This window comes from Plutella xylostella, chromosome 8 (genome assembly GCF_932276165.1).
Source record: "Plutella xylostella chromosome 8, ilPluXylo3.1, whole genome shotgun sequence".
NCBI lineage: Eukaryota > Metazoa > Arthropoda > Insecta > Lepidoptera > Plutellidae > Plutella > Plutella xylostella.
In genome coordinates, this window is record NC_063988.1 from 7,841,289 (window position 1) to 7,865,259 (window position 23,971).

Genomic DNA, 23,971 nt, shown 5'->3' on the forward strand with positions numbered 1-23,971 from the left:
TGAAAACAACTGGTATATTGATTCTGGAGCATCTGCACATATGTCTAGACATCGAGTGTGGCTGGAAAATGAGACGGCACCCAAGGTACCCCATGTGCGAGTGGCAGATGATAAGGTGCTAAAAGTTATATCAACTGGGAACATTATCATAGGGGTGAAGGGCCCAAACAGTTCGCTCAACAACATACAGGTAAAAGATGTTCTTTATGTACCGGACTTAGCTACAAACTTGCTATCTGTCAGTAAAATTATTGAAAGTGGCTGTACTGTCAAGTTTAATGAGAAAGGCTGTATTATAAGGAACAGCAATGGTGAGATTGCAGCAACAGCTGATCGTGTAAATGGCACATATCGACTTAACACCAATCTACACCAAGCCCTATCATCAGTAACTTCAAAAGGGGACAGTAACTTCTTGTGGCACCAAAGAATGGGCCACATTAATTACAATGACCTAGATAAATTACAGATCTGTGCCGAGGGTATGAAATTGTCCACGCAGAAAGAAGACGCAGCATGCACTTCCTGTCTGGAAGGGAAACAGACCAGACAACCGTTCAACCATGGGGGCTCCCGGGCATCTGAACTGCTAGAGCTAGTCCACTCAGACGTATGTGGACCGATGGAGAACAAGTCTATTGGAGGTTCCAGAAAGAATACTGGGCAGAAGCCATATCGACTGCTGCATACATTGTAAATCGCTCTCCCTGTCGGGGGCTGTCGTCAGATGCCACTCCATATGAGGTATGGACCGGATCAAAGCCCAACATCAGTCACATGAAGGTATTTGGCTGTCGAGCTATGGTACATGTACCCAAGGAAAGGAGGCAGAAATGGGACCCCAAATCACGTGAGTTAATTTTTGTTGGGTACAGTGATACTACAAAAGGCTACAGGTTCATAGACCCGAAAAATAAGCGCGTTATAATGAGCAGAGACGTTGTATTTCTAGAAGATACGGTCCAACAGATGAAAATCTCCATAGAAACAGACAATGTGAAAGATAAAACATGCACTAATGAAAGATATCAGTCAAATACAACTTGTACACCGAGTAAACCAGCTGCAGTTGAAATTGTACATACCCATGATGATAATAGAGCCCCATTAAATGTTTCAGTCGCAGATGCAACTATAGAAGTTTCTAGTTCATCAGATGAATTCGAAGACACAGACTATGTACCAAGCAGACCATTGTCACCATCAACAAATGTCATAGTAAGAACACGGAGACAGTTAAGAGAACAAGCTGATCAATCAGATCCTGTGTCATACATGTGCTTAAGCAATGAATCCGCAATGAGTGTGCTGGACTGTGATCCTCAGAGTACTGAAGAAGCATTGAAAAGCGAACTAGCTCAGCAATGGAGAGATGCCATGGATGTAGAATATGAGTCACTGTTAGAGAATGATACTTGGATTCTCACTGACTTGCCTAAAGGAAAGAGAGCCATACCCTGCAAGTGGGTGTATAAAACTAAGAGAAATGAAAATGGAGAGATTGTAAAATATAAAGCCAGGCTAGTAATAAAAGGGTATAAGCAAAGAAAAGATATAGATTATCAAGAAGTATTTGCCCCAGTGGTCCGTTACACTTCCCTCAGATGTCTAGTAGCTACAGCAGCTAAGTATGATCTCAAAATTCATCAAATGGATGCCATTTCAGCATTTTTGCAAGGAGATGTAGAGGAGGAACTTTACATGACCCAGCCACCCTTGTATGAGAAGGACAGCAAGAGTGTATGCCACCTTAAAAAATCCATCTATGGTCTGAAACAAGCGAGCCGACAGTGGAATATAAAACTGAATGCTGCACTTCAAGATATTGGCTTGTCACGGAGTAGAGTTGATCCCTGCATATATTATTGCATAAACGACAACGATATACTGTTCATAACATTGTATGTCGATGATTTATTGTTCTTTTACAGCAGAGAAGGAACAGTAAATACTGTAAAAGAAAAATTAACTCAAAAATTCAAAATGAAAGATCTAGGAGAAGCCAGATTTTGTATTGGTTTGAAAATAACAAGAAAAGAAGATGAAATTTCATTAGATCAGTCGTTGTACATTGAGAAAATATTACAACGCTTTGGAATGGCAGAAAGCAAAGCAGTCAACACACCTTGTGATGTCAGCATGAAGTTGATACCGGCCAAGAGTGATGATGAAGTCAGGACTGACATACCATATCATGAAGCAGTTGGATGTCTTTTATATCTGTCTCAAGGTACACGACCAGATATAACATATGCAGTGAATATGTTAAGCCGCTTCAATAGCAAGCCCACTAAAGAACACTGGATAGCATTAAAAAGAGTGCTCAGATACCTAAAAGGAACATCAAACATGAAACTAACATACAAGAAGAATGAAGGAAAATGTTGTTGGTTACTGTGATGCAGACTGGGCATCGAATATAGAAGATCGGCGTTCGTGCACCGGTCATGTTTTTCTGTTTCAGGGAGCTGCTATAAGTTGGGCTTCTAAAAGGCAGTTGACCGTGGCCCTATCGTCCACAGAGGCTGAATACATGTCTCTAACTTCTGCAGTACAAGAGGCACTGTGGCTCGGCCAGTTACACCGTGAGCTCTGGTCTGAACAAACGGACCAGCCATTTATCATGTATTGTGATAATCAAAGTACAATTAAGCTTTCAGGTAGTGATGTTTACCATGCCCGCAGTAAACATATTGACGTGAGGTACCACTTCATCCGAGAGAAGGTATCCAGTCGGAAGATCGAAGTCCACTACAAAAGTACTGATGAGATGGCTGCTGACGTCCTCACAAAAGGACTTCACCGAACCAAGCATGAGTTTTGCTGTAAAGCCATGGGTTTGCGTTCAGGAGAGGATGATGGAAAAATGGAACGCAACTCATCATGAAACGTCAACAAAACGTCAACGTCAATCAGCTGTCACGTCAATGTCACTACTGTCACTCTTGATTTTTCTCTGCGTCAAGTAATGGTCGTAATAAATAACCTATTAAAAGTTTAATTGAGTTTTCTCTGTATTTACCACAGTAATTAAATAAATAATAGTTGTATTAAATTCCAACAATATTATATTAGTTAAATGAAATAAACTATAACATGAACGCATTGTTGCTACAACATCAAAGCTACAAAAGGAAACATAATAATTTACCCAAACAATACAGGGTGGGTCCGATTATTTCACGGTATGGCTCGGCAACTCGGCATCGCTTCAACTGAAATTATGAGGGCTCTATAATCTTGGTGAATTGGTAGCCCAAATCCGAGTTTATTGTTTCAAATGCTATTATATAAAGAGATTAGAAACGGGTCTTATAGCCGACTAGCCGCCCTGGCGCAGTCATTGAGCCCAATATTAAACTAAGTAGGTAAATACAGTCACGAGCAATGAAAAAGTTCCACACATAAAATGCCAACAACGACCCCAATTTTTTCAAACATTTCATTTAATAATAGATGCACGTTTTTAGTTCGTAGTTTTCTGATGGGGTATTAATTAAACGTACTTCGATTTTAGACTGCACCGTAGCTAAGGCGGTAATGAAGCTGCTTCCGAAGCTGAGGGCCGCGGGTTCGAATTCCACCCAGGGCAAATTATTTTTTATTATTTATTTAATTCAGATAACATGATCCATATAATGTGTTAGTAACTTAGTAACAATATCTGTGTGATGAGCATTAGTACTTCCCTTATGTCCGGCATAAATGGCCGTGTGTGAGATGTCCCCCCATATTTATTTATTATTAGATACGGCGTCTTTTCAGTTAAGAAATATTTTTTTGCTATATCACTGGAACTTTTTCATTGCTCACGAGTGTAGTTAAGTTGGATTTTCAGTATAAATGAATCTGTACTGTTCAGAATTGGATGGATATAATACTCATAGCGCTTGTAGAATGCGTTATTGTCTTATCTATGTCTCGTGCTGAAGTGATTTCGGCTTATGCTTCATCCAAATCGAGCCGACATGAAGTAGGATTATAGCAGCCAATCCACATGCAGCTGCGGGAATATCTAACCAGGGCTTAGATTCTCATGTCACAAACACAGTTGTGACCATTACGCAACCGTAAAACTGGATTCATTCCCACAAAAGTCTCAGAAACGTTTTTTAAAATACAGTGCTCATCTGTTCTCAACATCGAAAATTTAACAAAGATGTCTATTGTAGTATTAAATGCGTTGACTTCCGAACATCAACTTCTAAATGCAGCAATCCTATATTTAAAAAAAAATGTGGACCGCCAAAAACGTCGCGTTTGTTTGAGGGTTTAGATGGACTTGGACAATGGCAGTTTACGATATGTTTGCGACTGTCTATTAAGGAGGTGAATAGACTCTCAGGCAGTCGTCGAGGATAGAACATACCTCTACCTCCACCATGGGTTGCCAAAGTTAGGTAATTACCTACCTAAAGATATGTTCATTCAATTCCTCTAAAGTCAAAATAAGTTCTATGAATTTGGGGGTTCATGCTTATACCTAGGTGTAACGTATAAATAAAATGAATTATCCTGGAGGCTGGAATCGCTTTAATAAAGTGAAACTCGATAGTCGATTCGTTGAAGGATCGCTCGTCTACGGAATCGAATTAAACGACACATGTCACGTGTGACACTCGTGTGACTGTGTGACACTCGTGGGACGTACGTCACACTCGCGATTCCAAATTTTGTTATACACTTACCTACTCGTAGCTCCTGCGTAGGTAGGTAAGTGCGTACTTACACACCTCCGTATTTACGTAAATAAAATAAATACCTAATCCAATCTTTAAAAAAACGAACTCTACAAGAGCTTTTCTGCTAAACAATACTGTATATTTAATATTATATGATGCGGGTATTATTTAGACCAAAATATAGTAAAAAAAGTTTTTGAGATGCATGAAATACAGAAATTTTCTCTTACTATTTGCTTTAAGTACTTTTGTATGTGGCCACATGCATAATTATTATACAATCCACAAAAACATAATTAACAGAGACGCGCGTTTTACTCAGTCCCTTAATAAGGTAGTGAATTCCTCATACATCACTGCCATGGAGATATTGTTGGTCCCGCGGGGTCACTGCCCTAGCGGGTGACACCCGGGTGACATAGCACGAGATAGATGGATGCAGCTGACCCGTCCTTTAGTTGGGTCAGATGTCCAATCAAAGCTGAGATAAAAACACCAAAAAACGTGACTGCAACAGACGCGCTGTGTGCAAATTTACGCCTTGGGGGGGAGGCGAAACGCCTAAAACAGAAAGGGTGCTATTGTTTCAAAGATTGACAGTTGGTTGAGGAACCATCAAGTTGTTTACCAAACCTGGTGTACCTACGTACCCCAGTAAAAATCGCTGACCAATGGGAATCGACCGCAGAGGCTGCGGACCTCAGCCACTAGAATTATTGCGGGTCAATAAAACGTAACCTCATAACGCACGTCGCTAGTTGACATTTTTAATAGCCTCTCATGTAGGGTTGACCTAAAAACTAACCCGAGTAACTTACTTGCCGGGTCAGTAGCTGCACAAACAGCCCGCTAAAGTTAATAGTGCGGGAGTAATGAGCATCTGCAAACGGTTATATTGAATTTGTGATGTATTCATTTGTAGTAGGTTCGCTTATTTACTTTGTTCGTTCGAATGGTGAGTGCATTTTGCGAAAATAGTACAGGAATAGTAAGTCACGGAGGCGGGTTGGCCTTCTAAACTGCTTTTGTTCCAAATTTTTGGATCTCTCAATGCCTACAAATATTATAACAAACTAATCTCCAAATTCATAGACTGACTTGTTTAGAGAAGGTTTCCAAAGAATTTGAAACACACGAATTTTGACTATTTATTTCAGCCAAATATATATAGTTGTAATTCGTATATATCAACGTCATTTTGTAAAACCTCTAAAAAATTTTAGATATCTCTATGTTTCTCTAAGTTTCTTGCACCGACATACAATTTATTTTGAAGAGTTGATGCTGTCTGTATTACAAAACCCCGTCCAGCATATACGATCAGAAAATGCAAAGGATGCCGTGATGTGGAATGAGTGCTGCGCAGTAAAAGAGCCGCCTCTTCTGTAGGTGTGTAATGTGAAAACCTTTATGAATTCATTAACTTTAGCCTATGAGCTTCCGTGAAAAGATACAATTATCTGTCCAGGCTGCACGGCTCCTTTATCCGCATTGATAAATGTGTTGATGTGATGTGGTTGTTTGTATGGAGTATCGTATCGATAAAGATGCGATGCAACTTGTAGCTTTGAAGACTTTGGTTCATGACATGAATCTTCCTTCTGTTGTTGCAAAGTGACAGAAAAACAAACACACTTTCTAGGTTTTAAGTATATAATATATGTAGGTAATGTAAAAAAACCACGAGTTACAATTTTTTGTCGGGTCCAGTAATATTTCATCATCTCAATCAATTTATTTACGAGAAAATTTTACTGCAAAACATTTAGATATCATTACGGCCCGGCTACCGTTAACCGTGAATTTTATGCCTCCCATTTTACAGGCACATATAAAAAAATATTACAGCAGAAAATTAAACAGGCCGACACTTGACAAACAAAAGTTTCATAAACGGTCGTTTTGAAATGAAATACAAAAGTATGATTTCGAAAGGCTCTAACTTTCATAATTTGCAATGGTATGCGCGCACGATAATCATATTTGAGCACGCTTGACTCTCTCATTTTCTACTTGCCTGTACTGAGCTGAGCCGTTTGACCTGGATTGAGTACAGGCGCGCACAGACGGGCCTGAGTTTTTACAGGTTTTGTTGGTGACTGTAGCTAGTTACAAGTTGATAACATGTCTACAGTTGATCTTTCTACAACATCAGTGTACAGTCAGCATAAAAGGTAAATACCTAACCAGTAAGTCGAAATGGTTATTACACGCACTTTGATTGCAGTGTAGGTGTTGGTCTATAGCTATAAATTTTCATTCAGTACCATATATTAAAACTTCGAGCAAACTGCGCAGCGGTTTCAAGTTTGATTCCGGCCGGGGCACATATTTTTAATAAATCATTAAACTATTATAAACTCACCCCAACTAAATTTAACCTCATTCATGTTATACGGTTCAAAGTATACCTACGTAGGGTCGTTCTTTGACATGTGCCGTTTTGTGTCAAACTGCCCTGGGCCCTGTCACATAAACAATGCGTTTGGACTAAAGTTGCCTGATGTGTAGTCCCTCCGGGCCCTGACGTCAACATATTGTTCTTACGCTTTTCAACTTGGTCCGTACATAAAAACTTATACCACTTTTACTTTAGCCTTTTTGTGTGAAATAATAATAAGTAGTACTTAGTAGTAATCCTTACTATATAATATTATAAATGCGAATGTAACTGTGTCTGTCTGTCTGTCTGTCTGTCTGTCTGTCTGTTACTTTTTCACGCCAAAACTACTGAACGAATTTGAATGAAATTTGGTATGCATATGGTCTAGACCCTGGGAAAGAACATAGGCTACTTTTTATCCCGGATATCCCACGGGAAAACTTTTTAAGGCGAAGCAAAGCGCGCGGGAGCTGCTAGTATTTCTATAAAAAGGATTAAATTTTGTCAGTGAATACTTTATAATCGTGTTCTTAAAAAAATAATAATGTTAAACCTTGAAAATCCATTATTTTTTACCGTTTTCGCCTTATATCTGTTACAATTTGGAGTTACTCATTGATTAACGGTATTCTACGTAGTTTTCGTCGTAAAAATACTATCTTGGCCGAGATGTCAAAACTTTTTATCAATTAAATTGGATTTGGCTGCGTATAAGTGAGACGGCATTTAAATCGGTTGTGCGAATGTTTTCCACATAATACCTACCTGTATGGAGTAGTAGAAAATACTCGTAGGTAAGTATCGTAATGTTAAATCCATTCTTATTATTTTTGGGAAATATAAATAATTTTATAATTACTTATAAGACGTATTATAATTTAAATCACCCCCACGGTACATAAGATTTTCTGTAACTGGTTACTGTTTTCAAAATAACTCGGTCCAAAAGCACCAGTAATTAACAAACGAAACTGTATCAAAAACAAACCGAATTGTTTCTAAAATATACACAAAAAAAAGACAGGGAAAAGGGGCGGAAAAATGCAAAGCAAGACCAATTTAGACCCGAGTGCTAACATTTCGCAGGTATAACCTCGTTAATTATAAATGGATAAAGAGAACCGGTTGGCTGTTTAATTTTCGCGTCTCGAGGGGGGGCTCGGGTCGGGGTTCGATCCCGGCCGGGACTCTCGGATAAACACGCGCTCAGGGGACCGGAGTTTGGAATACCGGGTTTTGGTACTGAGTGGCGATTGGAGCAATTTGTTAATATTCGAGAATATTTGTTGCAGTTAAAAGTAGATTATTTAAAATGAAACTGGGTAAAGCTCATGAAATTTATGTTTGAGGAAGTATACATTTTCAAATACAGTTCATAAGTATCTATATTTTTTAAGGTTCCGGCAACTTTCAGTTACGTAACTATCAATGTTTTATATTATTTTATTTCAGAACAAAATCTTTCATTTATTAACTACATATTACTACTTTCTTATATATACGTACCTCAGATACGTACATACTCACCTATACGTAAAGCTATTCTTATAAAATAGAATCAATCGTCTCTCCTATCAAAGCTCGACTCTTATCAACATCAGTCAATACGCCGACTAATTAGCCAATCAGAGCAACCTAATCCCGTAATTCAACCAATCAAACACTCGTATACGTCTGTCACTTCACCCGCAAGACAAAGCCACGTCACGCTTTGTGCCAGGACGTCGGCTTTTCACGGATAATTGAGTAAACAGAAACACGTGTTGTATCGGTTTAATAAATACCAATCAATAAGGGAAAATAAATCTTGCTTTATTGGTATCCAACACGTTGTATACACATTTTTGCCTGTCATTTCAGGTTTGGCGAAGATTAAAAGTACCAATTACATTTTCGGTTAATACCTATTATAAATTCGTAGGATGTATAAATAGGTTTATAACTCGTTTATAACCAGTTTCCAAATTACGGCCATGAAAACGAGAGCATCTGTCAAATACCGTGTCAAAATCGCATTAATATAATATCTCCCCTGAACCCACTGCACGGGTCCGTTATCAACGTCGATAAACTCGTTTAGTGTGCGTTCTACCAATCACATCACCATATTTATGGCCAACTCGATATTGTGAGTCCTTCGTCAAGTCGCGCGCCTTAGACTCGCGCGCCGCGCGCGAGTTGCCCGTCCCGTATTTACCTACTTTTTTTGTCGTCAACTCGCTCGACTGTGAAAATATGTAGAGTCAGCCACAAAAGTTATAATTTATTATGCTATTTATGCTTAAGGTAACTACTTAAAATGTATAGGGTATTTTATAGGACTTTACTTTAAAATAAAATCAGTAATTAATCTCGCTTGGCAACCTGTTCTCTTCGAACACCTCCAAACACAGGAACCACTTTTATTTGTTCGGTCTTTGTTATATTCATAACCTGCACGAAGCAGTACCGACTTTCCTCGCTGGGATGTTATGATTGTTAAGTTAATTTATTATAGACTTACCCCCACAATACATCAACATCAGTAAAAACTGCCACATTTTAATATTTTTGCACTCTACTGTAGACTGTAAGTAATGCACTGTACATCTCTGCTTTGCATTAGGAGTAACACTAAAACGACGTCACTAAAACAATGATGACGTTTTAACCCTTTAAACCGGTTTTTGCAACAAAAACTTGAAGGACATAGCTATGACAGGTAAAATTGGCGCACGGGATGAGAGAGATAGCAATCTTGGGTATCATGCGTCATAGGTCACATCCCCTTTTGCCTCATTCCGCACTTCCAACATAGGCTTTATTGTCCCGAAATCAAAGCATCTACTTTAATGGCGACTGTCTAGTCGGTACCTTCTTATGCTAATCAGCCAGGGGACAATATTTAACTATATTTTTTAGTTTCAATTCGTTTGCATCTGACCGTACTTTACATGTACTTTACATGGGCACGCGAGTTGATGATATAAAAAAACAGTAGATGCCAACTCGCGCGGCGCGCGACTCTAAGGCGCGCGACTTGACGAAGGACTCGATATTGTGATGTGGACGTATGGATAACGTTGATAAACTGCTGGTGCAGTGAGGCCTGAAGTGCTGTATGTAAGTTACGTACGTTATAATAATTATTTAAGCCTCCCTATGTCCCGCTCCCCATTCGACCAATCACCGTGCTGCATTTCTGACGCAGCAGACACAAAGCGGCTGAGACACCAATCAATAGATCACCGGGACCCGAGCGCTTGTTCTAGTGACAACTAATTAGTCATGTAAATTGGAACAGGTGTAAACAAATGTTGTGTTTGATCGGAGCTTTGTAGGGGGAGGGAGGAATTGACGTTTGAATAGGGACGTGTGGGGGTTAAGCGATGTTCTTGGACCACAGATTATGTGCAATTGTGCATGTATACGCCACCGTTGAGGCATTAACTTAGTGTGGTCTCGTTCTCGTCCTTAAATAAAATATATGTTCTCGTACTTAATGTACATTCAATTCTTGGTTGAGTAACTGTTAGTTGAATTTGTTTCCTACACGAGAATCACCCTTTATATTTACAAAAGTCATAGACCCTCCGTGGAGCATTGAACCGGTGTGTTAGGCGTCCAACACTCATTTGATAGCGCTAAATGTCTGTTCTACGAGTGTCTTGATTTTGTGGTACAACCGTAATTATTTCATTTTTGCTGTGATTTCTATCCGACTGTAGCTGTCATTTGCTGGCATTGTGATTGGTTAATCCGCTGTCAGATTAGACATCTAATGTCAGATTTAAAGCGATAGCAAGGAAGTTAGACAATTAAGCCCCCGTTTCGTAGTTCGTGCCGCCCATAACATGAGTCATAAAATAACTATAACTAATCTGTTAGTGGTATAACGTGTCCATTATCTTTAGTATAATAGCTAAGTACCTACTTGTTACTTTAATCTGATAGCTGACCGTACACAAACCCTTAGCAGCCTTCAACACGAAAATTATAAACTACAAAAACCCTTATCTACAGAATAATTGCGTTGAACTTGAAACTTGTTAGCCAATGTTATTAAATTCAAAAGAAATAGGTAGTTAACGTAATTCTATAAAAAAAAAACATTGACCAAAATTAGACCTGATTCTATGGTGGATTAGACTTACCTACATTTTTTTCTTCTGTATGGGTACACATAAATTTTACTTTGATTTGAACAAAATGTTCGTATCAAATAATGAATCATAAGAATACACTCGCGAGAAAGGAAAAAGTTCCATCTGCCATAGCCGTACCATAGGTCATTGGAACTTTTTCATTGCTCGTCAGTGTAGTAAGACAACAGTAGGTAGGTAAGTAAAGTAATGATGAGCCATCGTCTGGGAAATCTTGTTTCGGGAAACCGTAGTTAACTTTCCCGGTCCCGTATTTCAAGAGGCTCTCAATTGGAGAGATCTTTCGAATGCGGTGTAGTTGTGGAAAGTGAAGTTTCATCCACTTTAATTACCTATATCATCCTAAGCTGCTGCGAATGAGAAGTAAGAAACTGGATGCATTCTTAATTATTTCGCATCCATCGCTTATTTGCATCATCATTATTATCAATGTTCCACTGCTGGACATAGGGCCTTGGGAGAACCCATGGAGTGCCACAAAACCTACGTTTTACTCGAGGAAGTGAGTTGAGGTCGAACCCGGGACATTTGGAGCTGTAGTCAGTAGTCAGTGTCATGACTGCTACACCATTCACCAGGCTACCAATTAGAATCATTTTGTCCCAATTAAAGTAATTTGTAGTAATTTGCGCTTTATAAGTAACTTGGACGTTGAAATAGAAGCTAGCTAGCCCAAAACTTTACCGTAACTATAATTTTGCTGTGAATATTTTAGCAGTTTAAAAGTCACTTAAAATCACATTGGCCTCGCCACGAGACTGAAAATAAACTATTTAAAAGAATATTTAAGACACAACGAGTCCAACTTAAAGTTTAAATTCCAGTAGGGAACTTTATCTCGGCAAAGCAATGTTCTTAGGAACTCTAACCAGAATTTATAGACCTGAAATAGGACTTTGCAATTTTCAACTGTGTGTTTACCGTCGTTTTTCCAATGTAAGTGGTTACCAAGTTTATCGCTCAGAGCAGCCGAAGACAAATGTGTTGAGATATGCTAGTGCTAACACTGAATTATGATATTTGAATTTCTGAATTTCATTTTATTTTCTTTTCATAATAAGCATGGGAAATCATATAGTTTACGTTATGAATTCCTAAGTGCCAAATTCTCCATAGTCGGTTATCTAACCGACCGGGATTGGTTTATACATTATACGTCATCTTCATATTAAATTCATGACAGATGTGTCAAAAGTCAACCACTAATTGGTTATGCTACCTGGTTATGCTCTAACCGACTATGGAGAAATTGGCACTTATTCATCTATTAAAAACAAGAACTGTTTGCTTGCCTATCGCATCGGATTAGCTGTAATGATAGGTTTAAGTTATAAAATAAATAAATAAACCTTGAGTCATCCAGGCTGGCTCGACGACGCTGCGTGGGGCCACACTCTCCTCGGAGCCTCCTAAAACCGATCCGGCAAAATCTTCTCGATCACTCACACTTGTTATCCTTCCAATACATAATAATATGCAAAAATTGAATGCCGATCAGCTGGCATCGATATTTCAACACAAAACTCACAAAATGATAAATAAATATTTCGAATAATCAACCAATCGCAAAAGCGCCAGAAAGGCTTCAAACGGACCGCTTGAGGCAAAGACCAATATAAACCAAAATCCGCGAGCTGAAACTATAACCTACCCGCACTTATTGATAAAAAAATATTCGATGTCTTAAGCTGCGTACAGACCGGCCAAACGAATGCCAACGAACGGGTTTCGTTGACCTTCGTTACTGCAATCTGCCCTATTATGTATGATAAATATCCATCGTTGGGCGTTCGTTGGGCTGGTCTGTACGCAGCTTCAAACAGTTTTAGTTCTTGTTCTAAGGGTTGCGTATTATTAAGTTGAATGCATATAACTCAATCAATGCTGAGATGTCTAGGTACTTCATAAATGAACCTAGGTATTGTATTTTATTTTAATGAATGAAGTTAACTCCGATGGCTATCAAAATATTTACCTATAAGGGCATTATTTTTGAGTGTATTCAAACATTTTCGTCATTTTGTTTAATAGTTGACTTCGTGGTGGATTAGATGTGAACTAATTGAGCTCTTAACTAATTAACATATTGGCCCGAATTGATCATACTCGTAATAACATAATCCTGTTAAAGGGCTCGTGTAGACCATGTACTAACATTTGATGTGATCCATTAATAATAGTTAGATACAGCTACCACCAAATTAACATTAGTAGATGGGAATTTAAGTAAATATTCTATGTATTCAAGATATTTTTCAATCAGTTGCGCTCCCGTTGTATGTACTCGGCAAAACTGAGCAACATTCAGACCAACTCTGAAATCGCAATCGCCAAAACAGCTGTTTCATTAATTTTAGTAGAGTAGCAGTATTTAACTAGTTATTTATCAACTCACGACTAAAAAGAACATGGTGCGACTGATAAAAAATACCAAAAACAAAAACTATTTATAAACATTCTATTTGTTCACAAGCCCAGATAGGAAAACTAGAGCATGCAGAATGCCTAGGCTGTCTATACGGTTGTTTATCTATTGTACAGTGTTCACAGACTGAGCTACAAAAGGTCGGTGGGTTCTTCAGTGATTAAAATTTCAGGCAGCATCAAACGCAGGGGCCTTGTTTTTTTCAGATTCCATTTAAAAGTTCGGCTTTTTGCAAATAGCTTTTGGATAGTGATGGAAGCGGTTCGTTGGTTGCGGAATTGCCCTATAAGTTATGATATTTATTGAAACTGAAAAAGGCTGTATCAGCGTTTATATATCTGATTGGTTTTTTTTAGCAAGTTTTACACCTACTGGTGTACATTTTATTCGATTCGTTATTACTTTCCGACCGGTAACACACTTGCCTACCCTGCAAGGTAGTATACAGGGTAGAATTTTAGCAATGAACAATAACATTTGTCGATTATTTTCTCAGCCTGTATAACTGCTAGATACCTCTACATGTGAATGTAGCGCATACAGGTTTCATCGCTAAAATCAGTATTCAGTTTTCGTTGCAACAAAGTATGTTCAGGTACAGGGTGTAAAAAGATTTCCCCTCGAAAGATGAATAGGTTCTAATTTGCGTTACAAAGACATGCGTTTGCAGAAATGACAGTTCAGAAATAAAATTTATGTACGGACTTATAAAACCTCTACATTCCTGTGTGTTAAATAGATTATTATTTGAAATTTAGGTTTAAAAATGATAGGGACGGTAGATATTCTCGTTTTAAATTAAATCCAGACTTTTCATTTATAAATGGTATAATAAGGTATTATTCATAAACGGGAGATTATTGTTAACAGTGAAGCCCGTAAATCGTTATTGTGAATAATAGGGTGAGTCTTTAGTAGGTGCACATGTTTTTTGGTATAGCCATTGATATTTAAAAACACTTTTCTTCACTTATGCTCTGAAAGTAGGTGTGATTTGCCTGAAAAGCGGCATGAAAATAGTTAATTTCATGTCCGGGGAAAATTGATTTCTTGCGCCTAAAATGGGATGAATGATAATGAATTACAAGTAAAAGTCATCAAACCTTCCTCGGGGACTAAATAAACGGCTTTCATCCCTTGCGTAACAATGTACTATTAATTAACTTTAAATATAAAATTATTCAGAAATACGTGTTGGTTTTATCATTAATGATTATGGGCATTAATTTTTGCAAGTTTTTTTATGTTTATGAAAATCATAAAAACCTTCACCGTTATATTCTAATCCAGCTATAGATATTTCGCCGTGAATTTTTAAAAGGCAATATCAAAAATGCTATGTTTCACAGCCGGCAACAATTTATGATCGGTTGTGCTTTTATTTGACCGCTTTAATGATCTCGTTTTAACGACGCAGCTTAAACTGTTTATAACTTTCATAATAAAATCCATGAAACATGTTTAATCCCTTGTGGCCGCGAGTCAACGCATTTGGTATTGAATAACTGGATAATTTAACTGTGGCAGTGTTTTTAATCATATCAAATAACGTGGAAATACAGCATGTTCCAACAAAGGCTTTTGTTATGATACGTGGAACATTTAACATTTATGCTTAACGATGTTTGATTGTACCACCTTCAACCTACTAACTTTTTTTAAAGCTAAAAGTTGTCTATATACGAAGTTACAGCTGACAACCTTGCCTGTTACGATACGGAATGCAACGATGATTATGTTTTGTGCATTTTTGACAAATTCCTCGCTCGTTTTTATTCCGGAATTTCCACGGGAATACCCTTTAAGACGCAGCGAAGCTTCAGGGCAAAAGCCAGTCGATTTAAATAATTCACGGTTCTCCATTGCATGTGGCGGTGTAGAAAGTTGCCGGTTTGTTTTCATTTTATTTTTATTTAGAAGCCAGTGAGGCGCACGGCGATAGCCGCAGCTGGTCCACACAATGCAAGGGTTTTTCGCAAAATCCTTCTTTCTGAAATAATTTTATAATGGGCTAATGGCATTATTTAATAACTCATGATAGGGATTGATACGAGTACGAAATACCAAATACGATACGAGTGCTAGAATAATTTGTCAAAGCAGAGGTTTTTAAAAATCTTTGATTTGAAACTAGGTATTCATCGCGATAGATATATATATATATATAGAGAGAGAGAGATATCGCTTATAGCGATAAAGCCGCCCTTATTGTATTATATAGATTTTAAGTCTTAAATGTTATTTTAAGTGAAAGAAGAAAGAAAGAAAGAAAGAAAATTAATTTATTTGCCAAAAAAAAAACATGCAATAAAATTAAAAAAAAGTACTTATTGAATGAAAAAATGGCAAAATGGAACAATCTCAGCATCTGCTGTAAGTTGTGGCCAACGTTACAGCGCTGGTTTTCAGATTGTCCCATCTCACATCGGATAACTAAACATACGTTACATGCGGGTAGTGGACACAATAGAAAAATAAAAAATACATTGGAAAATTATTATGAACATTAACATAATTACAATTTAGATTGACATTGGTACAACAATAATTAAAATATATGTGTGTAAGTGTTTTATGTACAATAAAATTATACTACTACTATACATTTATCATATAAATAAACATTGAACACAACATATTTTACATTATTTGTTAACGTAAATCGATGGTTCTACTATAATGCTTGCATAATCCATATGCTCGTGAGTTGGACCGGGATGTAGCCGCTTTTGTAAGCTGAACGCGTAAATGTAAAAATACTGTAATTTCTACATTTTGACATGTAAAAGTTTGACTTCATATTTTGCTACAGTTCCTTTGTTGTGTAATTGTTAGTTCGCGTGTAGACAAAATATTATATTTTGCTTCACCGTAGTTTTCTATTTCATCTTTGTCAGCAGCTACCTGGCTCGTTATTTCCTTTTCAAATTGTTTTCGTTTGTAGCTTCAAATTAGGCTGCTTTGTCTACCAAAGTTTCTACCATATTGTTGGTAGATTTTATGGCTGTAATAAACTTTTATTTTTATACAGTCGCCTAAGTAGTTGTATGTATTGGGATAAATTTACCTTATCTTACCTTCTATCTGCTGTCGACTGTACCATCCACTAAGGGAGAGTAATAAAATGCTCATTATTATTTAAGACACTTCAAGTTGTAAATGTTTCATCATTTTCCGTTCTATTAATGGATCACTAGAGCACTCCGACTTGTCGAGTTCAATCGTAAAATTGCAAAAGTAGATACTTTCTACCAATTTACGACCTCTGTATTTTGTTTCGTAAACAGTACTTAATTTTAAAGCTCTATGAAATTTGCCGTTTTAACTATTATATCGGTTACTGACAGCCACTGATAGATATAAAAATACAAGTAGGTAGTACATAAATTTAATATAACCGTCACTAACATTGAATTTAACTTTAACGACAGGAGCATAATTCGGGCACATAACTTACGCTGAAAAACGTATTATCGTAAAAATTTATTCGAAAAATAAATTGGGTGAATTTTCTTGTGAGTGAAATTGCCTAGAGTGGTGGTTGTGCAAACATATTTTTTCCCGTGTGCGATCACGTAGCAGGGGGGTTACTCTATAATGACGAAAAACTAGCGAACGGGAGCTTTCGTGCAATCGGCACGTTTGATACAACGAGATAGAGTCGTGCCTCGCAGCAGCGCACCGAAACTTCGTTTTTCGTTATGTAGAGTGACCCCCAGCGCCCCTAGCGGCAGTATGCGCGATCACGAACTCAATTCTAATTTTTGGCAGTCGCACGTGGCGTGGCGATAGCATTGTGTGCTCGACGATTCAATTCCTAATGCAATTACCGCGGCCGCTACACGGGTTTGTTATCGACGTAGATAAACGTCACTTTATCGCGATTCGCCATAAATGGGGCACTGTGGTTGGTGGAACGCGCATTAAACGAGTTTATCGACGTTGATAACGAACCCGTATACGCCGTATAGGGTCCGCTAGATAGATAGATAAAACTGTATTGCACACAAACACAGAAATTACAAAAGGAAATCCATAAAGTAGACGGTACAATTGGCGGCCTTATTACTATGAGTAATTTCTTACAGACCGACCTACGGAGGAGTTTTTTTTTGCTGGGAGAAAATTACATGTCTACTTTAAATATAACTATACAAAGGGAAGGACTTCCACCAGCCTACTTTACTGATGACCTTATAAAGGTGACCGATCGCATCAGCCATCACAAGCATGTATTAGGTCGTCGGATGAACGAGGCTGATGACATGTGAGAAGTATAATAGTCCAGCAGTTTAGGAGAGAAAATATACATTTAGGTAATTAGTTTATTATTCGTAATTATGCTTGGATTAAACGATATGATTAATTTCCTTTCTTCACAACTACACTACGTAAAGCTTATTTTGTAACTCAATCTACTGTCCAATTTGAGAAAAGCGTCGATCTCTTAACAAAAGTTAAGTCAGCCTTTTCATTTTTGATTAAGCGAAACACCCGAAATCGACCCCCTCGGCACTTTAATCAGTCGGCTTTGAGGTTATCTTCAAGAATTCCCCCCCATCGTTTTATAGCCATAGAAGAATATTGAATTTTCACGTTTTAATGCTGAATATCACTTTTTTTATGCTAAGATGTTTTACAACTCCACACATTTACACTCACAAGCAATGAAAAAGTTCCAGTGACACTAGGACCAAATTACTAGCTTATTGACGCCGTCTGCAACATTTAAATAAATTTTACAGCGCATCAGCATATTACCAACTGAAAACCTAAGCCCCAGTTTCACAATCTTAGACAATTCACAATACTCTGTTTATTTATTTATACTCTGTGAGATCTGTTAGATCATAACAAGGGATTAGGAGATGCCCTATAATTGATGACATTACAATATAACAGTTAATCATCTAATTTACTATGTTGAAACTAGGCATAAATACTTCTATCAAATTCTGTATTTTTAAATGTTTTGGTCATTATTTGGAGTCGATATCTTGTAAGTGGACCTTTTCCATTGCTCGTTTCATTTCTCATTCAATTCAAGTCATTCATTTACACCTTCTATTCCAGAGCGCTTGAACGTCCTCTACGAGCGCAACTGGACGCGGCTGGTCCACGAGCAGCTGCGCAAGTTCGAGTCGTCCATAGTTGCCGCGGCGAGGCAGAGCGACGCGCCGCCCGAGGCAGAGGAGGCTAAGTGGAGCTTCTCCGGGGCCGTGGTTTATTGCATCACGCTGATTACTACTATAGGTAAGGGTACTGGTAGGTACTAGTTATTATTCTGTGGTAAAGGTTACATTCGTATGAAGTGCATCGACTGCGCGCGGCAGCTCGAACATTGGCAAGGCAGGCTTACGGTAACCGTATGGTAACTATATAGATAAGGTTGTTTTTACTTGATCGTGGCCGCGGCGAGGCAGAGCGACGCGCCGCCCGAGGCAGAGGAGGCCAAGTGGAGCTTCTCCGGGGCCGTCGTGTAATGAATCACGCTTATTACTACTATAGGTATGTTAGATGATAGCAGTCCGTAATCTTCACAGAGTACAGGTTGTTGCAAAAAGGTTATAATAAGTTTTATTTTCTTTCCTCAAATTACAAAACTCGTAGAACAAAAGTTGTTCAGAATGAGCCCTTTCGGCTTAATCATCATCATCAGCCTATAGCAGTCCACTGCTGGACGTAGGCGCCTCTCCCAAAGCACGCCTCTGGATGCGATCTTTAGCTCTCCGCATCCAATCATAACCAGCCACCTTTCGCAAGTCGTCACCCCATCTAGCCGTAGGGCCTCCCACACTACGTTTGCCTAGTCGCGGCCTCCTTTCCAGAACACGTTTACCCCAACGGTCATCGGTTCTTCGACAGATGTGACCAGCCCAATGCCACTTAAGCTTACTAACTTGGTGAGCTATGTCGGTGACTTTAGTTCTGTGTCGGATTACTTCGTTCCGGATGCGATCTTTCAGAAAGACTCCAAGCATAGCTCTTTCTATAGCTCGCTGAGTGACCTTCAGTTTGTGAACCAGTCCCACTGTAAGTGTCCACGTTTCAGCCCCATAGGTCATAACCGGTAGGACACACTGATCAAAGACTTTCGTCTTGACACTTTGTGGTATAGGCGACGAGAAGACTTGACAAAGTTTGCCAAATGCTGCCCAGCCCAACTGTATTCTTCTATTGACCTCTGATAGGAAGTTGTTTCTACCCAACTGCAGAGTCTTTCCAAGGTAGACATATTGTTGAACAACTTCTAGGGTCATGCCATCAACGGTTATGTGGGTCAAGAGTGTGATCGGTCTATAGTTTTAGGGAGCATTTGGTTTCCTTTCTTGAAAAACAATACCACCACACTCTTGTTCCACGCTTTCGGAGTTCTCCCTTCGTGGATAGCCCCCGTAGCTTCTTCAGTAGAGCTCTACCGCCTGCTTTAAGGAGCTCGGAGGTTATGCCATCCTCGCCTTTCGGCTTAGTATACCCTTTTTGCAACAACCCTGTATAAGACTCATTACAACTAGATAAGATTTTTTTTACTTGATCATGGCAAAGAAAAGGCAGAGCGACGCGCCGCCCGAGGCAGAGAAAGCCAAGTGGAGCTTCTCTGGGGCCGTCGTGTTCTCAACGAAACGGACTCCGATCACAACACGATTTTCTTTTGTTTTTGCAGCCCAATCTTTTTTTCGGCTATATTATACGATATACGTATATGACATTTTAGGCGTGACAGAGTACTATATTCTTTTCCTTATCGTGTCGGTGACAAATAGGTACAAAAGCTAGACTAGCGTTTGTTCTTAGGGCTAGACGTCGCCGTGGAGACGTGGGTTGGTACGCTCACGGTTTCAGCTCAAGATAGTCGTATATAAGATATCAAGATAGTAATTATATCATTAGTCATTGGTAAATAGAGTTAATTATTTATTTATTTATTTAATACTTTATTGCACCAAATATAACGTTATTGTAACTTGCTATAAGAGAACTCACACTTCACGTCCATAGAATGCCTGCACAAATTTTATTGTTAATCCATAAAATTGTGCTGCAAGCTTTCCTAAAATAAAAAATATAAAAAAATACATTCGAGTCCGCGTTGTTCTAAGCCTACACTCCGCACAAGAGAACTTTAAAATTAACCATTGCAACTTTCAAGCTTCAGCCGTCTTCTCACTAAACACACAAAGTAGTGCCGCTACATTTACTCTCCGACTCCAGTACCCAACGCCAGGGAATGTAGTAAAACACGGGTATTATTACTTTACGCAAACTGTTGCGAGTAATTGAATTCTACCGGCGAGGCTGCCGGCCTAACTACATTATGTAGCGAACACCTCTCTAAGCTACATGTCGCTATCCTTTTGATCATCCCGTAATTGTTAGTCCGCCAAATTATAGTGTTTTGATTAAGTACTACACAAACTGTGTTTCCGCAACCGAGTATAAACTGGGATTAACGGGTTAACACGGTATTTGAGAAATTATAAGGTATTTGACAGTGTTAAATATCTGATATAACATAAACACACTCCGAAAGTACATCGGAAGTAAAATAGGTTTAAAGATAAAAGTAACTTATCTAAGTAGCCTACGAAAGGTGTCAGCTTACTATAATTATTCCAGCAGCTTTTTCATAAAGAGTTTCAAGTTTTAGAGTTCTACGGCGATACGACTCGCGAGTCTCGCGACATCATTACTATGTACTGCGAAAAGCTGATGGCTCGCTAGCGAGTCTCCTCTGACTACCCCTTCGATTACAGTCGTGATGTAGAGTTATACAAAGCCCCTATTACCACCAGGTTACGGCAGCGTGTCCCCGCGCACGGCGGCGGGGCGCGCGGCGACGGTGGCGTACGCCGCGGCCGGGGTGCCCCTGGCGCTGGCGTGCCTGGCCGGGCTTGGCGCCGCGCTCGCCCGCCTGGCTCGAGCCGCTTGGCTGAGGGCTGCGGGGAGGAAAGCGACGGCTAATTGGAGAGAAGAGGTGAGCGATGATTTATTTCATGGAAAATTATAGTAACTAGTGTGTGTTTTTATGTGGTGATGGAGAATTGTGTTGTAAGAGGCTTGGATATCATTATTGTAAAGGCATTGCCGTTCCATATGTCACTGAAACTATATCTGGAACTTTTTCATTGATCCAAATATGTTAAAGATCTTCTTTATGACTTCATGTCATCATGACGATCGCCGGAAATAATGCATCCCCCAAGGAAGCCACAACAATTTCCTCGGTCTTTCTCCTCTTAATACTACCTGATTCTTAATACTACCTGATCTTCTGTTGCTTATACTATTCAATAAAACCAACTAATCTTCACCAGGAGAACCATTTCCAACTGCACGAGCAGCAACGGCTACTCCCGCAGCCGGCGGAACACAATCAATACACGTCCTTCCCGCCCAGGACACAGAGGTCACCAGGCACGGTCAGGGCCAGGGCTGGCGACCGCGGCCAGTACTCGCAGGTCTTCGAGCGAGTGCCTACGAGCCCGAGAGCGGCAACCCTGGGGAGAGTCAAGCGCGGTCCTGGGTTAGCTGGTGATGGTAAGATTTTGCACTTTTTGTAGCCATGTTGTCCGTTGGTCTTTATAAGAAGAATATATTGATGCTATTGTTATTAACCGCTGAAATGTAAATTATACATATAATAAATGAGTGCGCAAATGTGAAACATATCGTTAACACCACACAATTTTATTATCTTTCTCCCACCAGAACCGCACACATCATCAGCGCTTCAAACGCAAACCCTCGACCGGCGGAGCACCCTCGGCAGCCCGCGGTGCGTAGCGACCGTGCACGGGCCCGGGCGGGGGCGGGGGCGGGGGCAGCGGCCGCGGGGGGCCGCCATCGAGCAGCTGATCGCTGAGGAGTGCGGGGAGTTGGCGCTGAACAGGAGCGACTCGGATCTCGACGATTCGGAGGATCCTGATGATGCGTAAGACTTTTTCTGGATTTTATGGGTTGTTTTGTAAAAGTGTAGTCTGAAGTTACTTTATTATTCTTAATTATGCATTTATTCCTCATTAAGGCCTAGTTTCACCATACTCTGTTAGAACATTAACACTCCTGTTACATCATAACAAAGGATTAGTTGTTGAATTTTGACATACCTATCTGTCAAGAATTCAAGAAGGACATGGCGTATAATTTTATTTTAGATGGGACTTACAATGTAACAGGGGTGTTAATGATCTAACAGACTATGATGAAACTAGGCCAAAAACCATCAGCCACCTTTAAATAACCATAGTTTAATCTCCCCAGAATATGTCCCCACGACACGCCATCCCGAGTGCCTTTGATCTGGAAGGAGGAGAACCACAAGACTGGCAAGAGCTGTGCGGTGCCATCGAGCAGTACGACCACCAGCGTGGCCCACCAGCACGCGGTCCACAACTTGGACCACTGCCCGGTACCAGCGAGCATCGTGCTCATTCTCCTGGTGTCTTATATCTGCGTTGGAGCTGCGGTCTTCTCCGCCTGGGAGGACTGGAGCTTCCTGGATGCTGCGTATTTCTGCTTCATCGCACTCGCAACCATCGGTTTTGGGGACTTCGTCCCTACCAGCCTACTCACCCCCAAACAAGGAGATACAACCAAAAGTGATTACATTCAGATGTTTGCGTGCTGCGCCTACCTCGTGTTCGGACTCATCCTCATTGCCATGGCGTTCAGCTTACTACAAGATGAAGTTGTCGCCAGGTGTTCGCAGATAGCGAACAGTCTAGGGTTGTCGAAACAATGACAGTACGAGAAAAACGATTGTAGCCCCACAGAAAACCTGAGGATGTTATGATCGTTGTTGTAAAAACACCTTTGTTTCAGGGTCCATCTTTATAAGATCCAAAATTGTGTATCATTTTCATAAAATTATGTGTAACTTCTGATAGAGCTACTCTAATGTAACAAAAACATATTTTCTCATGTGTGTAAAAATTTAAAAACGTAGCACAAAATTGGCGGAACTTTTTTACAAAATTTGTACTCGAGGGTGTAAGTAAATACTACAGTGTAAATAATGTAAAAACAAGTTTATAAAAGCAAGGCTGAACATTGTATTGAAACAATAAAACTATGTTGAAATGCGGTGGTGTTTCTGTTCCGAGTTTCCTGCGTTTCTTTTAGGGAAATACGTTCACAATGCGCTTGGAAACAGGGCCCAATCGCTTGGAACTTTCACCTCATAGTTCCACAAATTTCATTTCGTCGCCGCCAAACTGCCAAATTCGAGTATAACTAGCACATTGTCGCGAGGCGACGCGAGGCAATCTTTCCTCAGCACAAGTTCTGGCATTTGCCAAAGGTTGCATTCAGAACTTATATTAAGTTTTCTCCATCAAAC

The 23,971-nt window shown here is 39.5% G+C and overlaps 1 protein-coding gene across 1 annotated transcript in view; it reads left to right on the forward strand.

The window, feature by feature from the left end:
• The window catches only part of LOC119693006 (TWiK family of potassium channels protein 18), a 132,877-nt gene extending 109,173 nt beyond the window's left edge, over positions 1 to 23,704 (forward strand). Inside the window, exons 2-6 of the mRNA XM_048622600.1 lie at positions 18,706 to 18,885; positions 21,426 to 21,607; positions 21,948 to 22,170; positions 22,342 to 22,564; positions 22,894 to 23,704. Coding sequence (XP_048478557.1) covers positions 18,706 to 18,885; positions 21,426 to 21,607; positions 21,948 to 22,170; positions 22,342 to 22,564; positions 22,894 to 23,374 — 1,289 coding nt within the window. The 3' untranslated portion in view covers positions 23,375 to 23,704. The remainder of the gene's footprint in view (positions 1 to 18,705; positions 18,886 to 21,425; positions 21,608 to 21,947; positions 22,171 to 22,341; positions 22,565 to 22,893) is intronic.
• Positions 23,705 to 23,971: the final 267 nt, after the last annotated feature.